This window comes from Diorhabda carinulata, chromosome 8, assembly GCF_026250575.1.
Source record: "Diorhabda carinulata isolate Delta chromosome 8, icDioCari1.1, whole genome shotgun sequence".
NCBI classification, from domain to species: domain Eukaryota; kingdom Metazoa; phylum Arthropoda; class Insecta; order Coleoptera; family Chrysomelidae; genus Diorhabda; species Diorhabda carinulata.
In genome coordinates, this window is record NC_079467.1 from 19,003,767 (window position 1) to 19,010,457 (window position 6,691).

Sequence of the window (6,691 nt, forward strand, 5' to 3'; positions counted from 1 at the left end):
ATGGGATAAAAACCCAAACTGAAATAAAAAGAGAGGAAATGGCAAAAACGCAAAGAAATTACGAAGAGTACAATGAACACAGTAAAAAATTTGTAGGTTTTTATGGGTGGACATACCTTTGGTGTTGCGAAATTCTGCTATTTCCGTTTTAAGTTCAGCTAGAAGTCGTCTCTTATTTCTCATACACTCATCTTTTATTTCTTTCTTTAATTTTTTCGTTGTATCATGTGCGTCATTTTTACCATAAACTTCAAGTAGAGATTTACTTCGATTTACGCACAGCGATGTCCCGGAACGTTTTGGTACGACTCCAGCAACTTTATAAAAATCAAACTTAATATAAAAAACTATACAACAATTGGTAATTATACACTTTCACGGTCACCTGGTTTTTTGGCTTACGATTTAAAACAGTAAAACTATGAGAAATTTTCATTCCAGCTATTTCTACTATTTTTTTTATAAATCCGCCGTAAAATGGAACATTTTGAGACCAAGATCATTAAAATCCATCCATTTTTCGATTTTCTAGAGCCAACCTAACCTAACCTAAACTAACCTAACCTAACCTAACCTAACCAAAAAACCAGGTGAACGCGAAAGTGTATAATTACCCAACAATTTAGCATTCACCCTACCGCGGTCAATTGTTTTTGCCCACCCCATAATCCATTCATTAATTTTCAAAATAATAACGTCCGTTATGTGCTTACTTTACAAGGATTGCTACTTAAGTTTTCAAATTTGATATTGGCATCATAAAGTTGGAAATTTTTAATGGTGAACCTACTCAGAATTACTGTGTTATTTGAGTTGTTTACAGATACTTGAAACATTCATCTTGGTCAAAAAATGGAATTAAATTGTATTTTCTTGCGATGATTTCTATGACTTTTGACATAAATTAAACCAACAACGGTGTGGCCGATAAACATCGATGTTGTATGTAAACTGATATTGTAAATTTGTCATGTGACATATTGTGGGATTGAGGAATATTTGAACATTAATTCCTCTCGCACACATTCAATATTTGTCTGTCAAAAAGATTTGATAATCGCTCATAAAAAGCTTGTGTCGATTGATGCAAAGATATACTAAAAAATGGATCTATGCATATAAACCGACTGGAGACCTGGTAACAATTGAAGGAATTTTGAAGAAAGAAGGTTAAAAAATATAATAAAAAAAATTGGTACTACGTTCTGGCCAACGCCTGATAGGCAGAAAATTTATCTTTTAGCATGAAAACAATCTCAAGCATTCCTCAAAACTATACAAATAGTTTTTGAAAGACTATAGTTTTATTATCACTATATTCTTATCTATATATCTTCTTTAAAATATAAATATCAAAATTTATCGTATTGTTTTTATAAATTGTGTATCACACAAACTATAGGGTAGTCAAAAACTTTGGACCGCTGGTATAAGAGTTAATTTACGAGACAACCTGTATAAGACCAACAATAGAACTAATTATATTGAAAATCTCTAAGAAAAATTATAAGATATTGTAGATACAACATTTAAATATCTAATTCATTCTTAATTACCAGTTTTTGTTCCATTTTGTTCTTTATTTATCTCTTGTCTATTCACATTTACTGTAAACGACGTATTCAACGCGTCCGTTTCACTTGGGAACTTCATATAATTATAATTAGAAGTAAGGGTGTTCATGTCAAGTTCTCTAAAAGATTGACTTGTAAAATTAATTTTTTCACCCTTTTTAGGAATTTGTATTTGTTTAACTTTCGATGGTAGAGCAGGATATCGTTTTTTTAAAGTAGCCCTAGTTGCTGGTAAAGAAGTACTTGTTAACTGTCTTCTAATTTCACTCGGTTTAGACGCACTGGAGAATTTAATGATCCTTTTTTTAGGACTCATGTCCTTATTAATATCGAACGTTATTTCTGGTAGATCTGTATCTATCAATTTATTAACAGTTCCATTGGATTCGAAATGTTTCGTAACACTTACATATTTATTGGTATTTCCTAAGCAATTCTCGGTTTTTGAAACACCGAACTTTCTTTTTTGTTTGATATTTGCCATATTTTATAAACAACAGCTCGTGTTTGTATTAATACAAACATGTATCCCCGTTGACGATAACGCAACGAATCTTCACTACACTTCATTCTTTAGTAAAACGTTAATTCCGATTTTTAATTTACACACCATGTACATTTTCACGAAATTAAAACCGCGCGCAACGAAAATTTTGAATTTAAACAATAAATCAAAAACAACTATACCGCATGTCACAATTCTCAATTGAAGTATGACAAACGTCGAACAGCTGGAAGGTCATAGAATTGCATGAGAGAATGATATAAAAGTCTGTGCATGAAACTTATTATTACCGTTTTATTTTATCCCCTTCTATTTTAACAAAAGCCACCTTGTTGAGGTACGGAATTTGGAGAAGAATTTAAATAAAGGGGAATAATATTTAAAACATATACACAAACATTGAATCTACTACTAGTTATGCAACTTACTATATTTATTAAATTTCAGCAAAACGTCAATTCTGATTACGATTGCAGTTAAAATAGCTACTAGCTACTAAATTTATAACATATTTGAAAGCAACATGTCGTTTAAGCTACCATTTCAATGATAATAACCCCTATAAATAATAAAAGAATGATTTCAGTCAAAGCAACTACCACTTATGCAACTAACTATACAATCAAACAACGGTAACTATTAGTTATGCAATTTACTATACTAAACGCGGAGGTAATCATATTTGAAAAAGTCGAGAGATTCAAATTAGGATTTCATTGAAAGTGACTTTTGGTTACAAAGTTTAATCCACTGAAAGATGAACAACGATTTTAATGACAACAATTACCAATTATGCAATCAAACTACAATTTCAGTAATAGTAAGTATTAATTAGGCAATTTACAATACGTAGACGAAGCTGGCGTCATAGCAATTGATTGAAATGGTAGCAACTACCAGTTATGTAATATACAATACTCATATTTAACTGACGGCATAGGAATTGGTTTCTGTGGAAGTAACTACTAGTTATGCAATCAAGCATACAATTTTTTCATCGAACAGAGAACGTGTCAAATAGTTAAAATACCACAAAATAGTAGTATTTTTATTGAGGGAGATTGGAACATTTTTTGTGGGAACTTGTTTATTTTAGTCATAATTTGATATAATTTCTTCTCTTGTGGCACTCTCCTACGGTATGTGTAGAATTTAGTCTAATTTTATGAAAAGTGTATCTAATTAAAGATATTTAGAACTTTCTAGCAGTTCCGATGAAGCTATAAGCGAATTGTGGCATTCATATTTTTCATATTTGACTATATATTTTATTAGATATATCATGGCTATGATTAACCGGATCGATATCCAGTTAATTGTTTCATTTCGAAACGCAAATTCCCGAATATCCTACCGAGTACGCCAATTAAATTATGAGGACTTCGTTTTTAAAAGCAAAAATTTAATTATTCCTATTTTATTCAAGTTTCAGGCATCAACCATGTTGGTTATTAGCTATTGATTTGATAATACAATCACAGATCATAGAACTTGTTAGTTTAGCGTTTTCGAAATCCCACAAATTAATGCTTTCGGTTCAGCACTTTGCGAAGTTATGAATTCTGAAATTTTAAAAACTCAAAAAGTTTTTCTCTGGACACAATTGTATAATAATCTCGCGAATATATTCGATTTTTAAAAAAAGACTCGAAACGATGGAGTAAAATTTCCAATTACAATTTTGTATATACAACAATAATAAATACAATAGGAAAAATATCAAACAATTTTACGTACCAGTGAAATAGACAACAAAAAAAATAGAAACTTATTATAATTTATTTCAAAAATACAAGTTATTCATCTTGTACAACTGTTGTTTTCTCTGAAACATACAAACCGTCTAAAAATTTACGGATATCCTTATTTTTAACGGTAGTGGATTGTTGAATGAGGGCCGCCGATCTGGAAACATCTTCCAGAGAATTACCCTCAATTACCAATTCGTCTTTTTGTTTTTGGGAATTAACCACCGTTACTCCAGGAGCCATCTTTACCCTGAAACCCACATAAAAAGTCGCCTTTATTACAGTATAATGACTGACCCCTTTATTTTTAGGAATAATAGAAATTGTCCATAATTTTTCATAGTAAAAACAAATATATTGGAAAAAATCACAGGAGACTGTGATAGTATGAAATTACATCAACTTTATTACCAAATAATGACTGTTTCCTGTATTTTTAGAAATTATAAAAATTTACCACATTTTCTCATATAAAACGTGCTAAAAAAATATCAATATAGGACAATTTGTCGATTTTCTGAAGACAAAAATCGAGGGGACTGCGTCAGTATCAAATTACCCAAACTTTATTACCAAATAATAAATGACCCCCGTATTTTTAGGAAAAAATGAAGATTTCCTAAATTTTTGCCATAGTAAATAGAAAGATTTGAAAGAAATTAATAGAGTTTATATTCAACAGAACCAAAAAACGAGGGAACTGTGATAGTATGAAATTACCGTAACTCTATTACAAAGTAATAACTGTTCTCTATATATTTAGGGCTAGTAGAAATTCCAAATATTTTTTTATAGCAAAAACAAAGATTTAAAAAATCATTCATTGAAGTTGGATAATTTTATTATTTGATAGAAAAACGAGGGAATTATGTGAGTGTATAAAGTCATTCAATCCACTTTCAACACCATAAACTTAATGATTAGGAGCATCAATTAGCTGTGAAACTCTACAAACATATTTAGAGATATTTCCATCAAAATTTTCAAATATTGAAAAACAAAACAAAAAGAAACTGTAAGTAAGTCTCATTTTTGATGTGCAAGATTTTTGGGTAACACTATATATGCTAATATATTCCTAACTTCCATACAGAAAAATTTAATGAAATTTGATCATTATTATAACAGAACTTGAGGATCAAATGTATTATAAGATTTATAATGATAAGTAAGAGAAATTTTGATATTACAGAATAATGAAAGCGTCAAAAAAAGTAACTACAAAAAAATATATCTGTGAGAGACATTACTAGAAAAGGGGGTAGAAATATGCGTTCACATACATTCACAATTCAGCTTCCCTTTAGTATAAAACAAGTAAAATATTAAAAATATAAACTATTAATTTGCAACAAAACAAAACTTCAAGTTTGACAAAAATCAAATTTTAAACAATCACCCTATATACATATGTTTTGTTTATTATTAAGAATACTCAAAAAATACCAAAATTTATAACTGAACTTAGATAAAAATTACGTCAATTTAAAGTGAGTTAGAGTAATGTTTTTTATTAATAAAAGCTCACCTTCTAATGAATTTTTCTCCTAAGAAATTTCTAATTTCAATGACAGTGTTATTTTCAGTAGTAACGCAATTAATGGGAAAATGAGCGTATACTGCTCTCATTTTGTATTGGTATCCTTTAGTGACACCTTTCAACATATTTTCAACGTGTGAGCATACAGTTCTTACAGCGGCCAATTCTTTCTTGGTACCTAAAATGAACATTTATTCAATTTGTATTTACAATTTAAAGTTATTAAAGAAACATACCGAACCATTTTTCGACTTTTAGTAGTCTAGGGTTTATCATTCGTATATCCAAAGCCAGATGTTTGAATGATCTTTTTAAAACACCTCTGGGTCCTTTTACAGTCACTACTCGGGACTTGACGCTTACTGACAATCCCTCTGGGATTTTAACTGTTTGGTTAGTCACGATTTGCTTCATTTTAGTCCTGAAAAATAATAAATGTATATTGTCTTTATTTCAGATAACATAACCTCAAATTGAATGTTTTTCAAATGATTAGATATTAATATCAACAAAAATATTGGTAAATTATATTAATTCTCACACTATAAATACTAAATAAGTGAAATATGTTGAGAAATATTCTAAAATATTAAGGATGTTAAAGAATTTATTTATTAAAAATTTAGTTACCTTCTTAAGACATAAAATGGTTGTGAAAAGGTTGACAGTTACCGAATATTCGAACAGTATCCACATCTGTCAATCAATCCGAATTATGACGTCATATAATTTATATTTAGTATTCAGTAAATAGGAATTAACTTCTATTATAGTTGATTATTACTACAGAGTTTTAATATTTATTCAAAATATATTTGGAAAATTTCATTAAATAATTTTATTAAATGATGAAAGGTGTAAGTTATATCGACACTGGTATTGAGGCAAATTTTCGCAAATGTAAATAAATAACACAGATTTACATATCCACTGCTGGAAAACCATCTAAATCTAATAAATATACTGTACCACTTTTCTACATTATAACGAAGTACCAGACCTAGTGCAGTGATACATTTCAAATAATAGGTATAGATCTATGATCACTGTTCCATGCGCTGTATTCGTCTTTTATTCATTAAATTATTATGCGTTCTTTTTTTAAGAGAAATAAATATTGTTATTTTTAATCGAATAAAGAAAAAAACAATCTTATAATATATTAAAAAGTGGTTAACAACATAAAATGAATTTTTACGCTCCCACCTCTAATATATATTCTTGTATCATATATGTAACATTTGACATATTTCCAAAAACTAATTTTATTATCGATATAAGTGATAAATAAATTAATGAATAGCATTACTTTTATAAAAACATT

The 6,691-nt window shown here is 29.0% G+C and overlaps 2 protein-coding genes across 4 annotated transcripts in view; both read right to left on the reverse strand.

Moving 5' to 3' along the window:
- LOC130897467 (uncharacterized) overlaps nucleotides 1–2,282 on the reverse strand; it is a 131,486-nt gene extending 129,204 nt beyond the window's left edge. For 2 of the 3 annotated variants that reach the window (XM_057806343.1, XM_057806342.1), the window contains exons 1-2: nucleotides 1,557–2,271; nucleotides 117–317 (exon numbers count right to left, since the gene is read on the reverse strand). In XM_057806343.1, the coding sequence (XP_057662326.1) occupies nucleotides 117–317; nucleotides 1,557–2,058 (703 nt within the window). In that variant the 5' untranslated portion in view covers nucleotides 2,059–2,271. Of the gene's footprint in view, nucleotides 1–116; nucleotides 318–1,556 lie in introns of all 3 variants that reach the window. The other variant, XM_057806341.1, reaches the window with a different exon arrangement.
- Nucleotides 2,283–3,844: 1,562 nt separating this feature from the next.
- LOC130896981 (60S ribosomal protein L9) lies at nucleotides 3,845–6,058 on the reverse strand. Its single transcript, XM_057805429.1, has 4 exons — nucleotides 5,998–6,058; nucleotides 5,604–5,788; nucleotides 5,356–5,545; nucleotides 3,845–4,077 (listed from the first exon to the last, which is right to left on the reverse strand). The coding sequence occupies exons 2-4, from the start codon at nucleotides 5,779–5,781 to the stop codon at nucleotides 3,876–3,878; spliced, it is 570 nt and encodes a 189-aa protein (XP_057661412.1). The 5' UTR covers nucleotides 5,782–5,788; nucleotides 5,998–6,058; the 3' UTR covers nucleotides 3,845–3,875.
- Between the last annotated feature and the right edge of the window lie 633 nt (nucleotides 6,059–6,691).

What these genes read in the sequence shown, in the direction of transcription:
- LOC130896981 (XM_057805429.1), bottom strand. Translation starts at nt 5,781, where the DNA reads ATGAAGCAAATCGTGACTAACCAAACAGTTAAAATCCCAGAGGGATTG. An exon ending in AAAAGTCGAAAAATGGTTCG is followed by an intron (nt 5,546 to 5,603) that starts GTATGTTTCTTT and finishes TGTTCATTTTAG; the next exon opens with GTACCAAGAAAGAATTGGCC. An exon ending in GGAGAAAAATTCATTAGAAG is followed by an intron (nt 4,078 to 5,355) that starts GTGAGCTTTTAT and finishes TGTGGGTTTCAG; the next exon opens with GGTAAAGATGGCTCCTGGAG.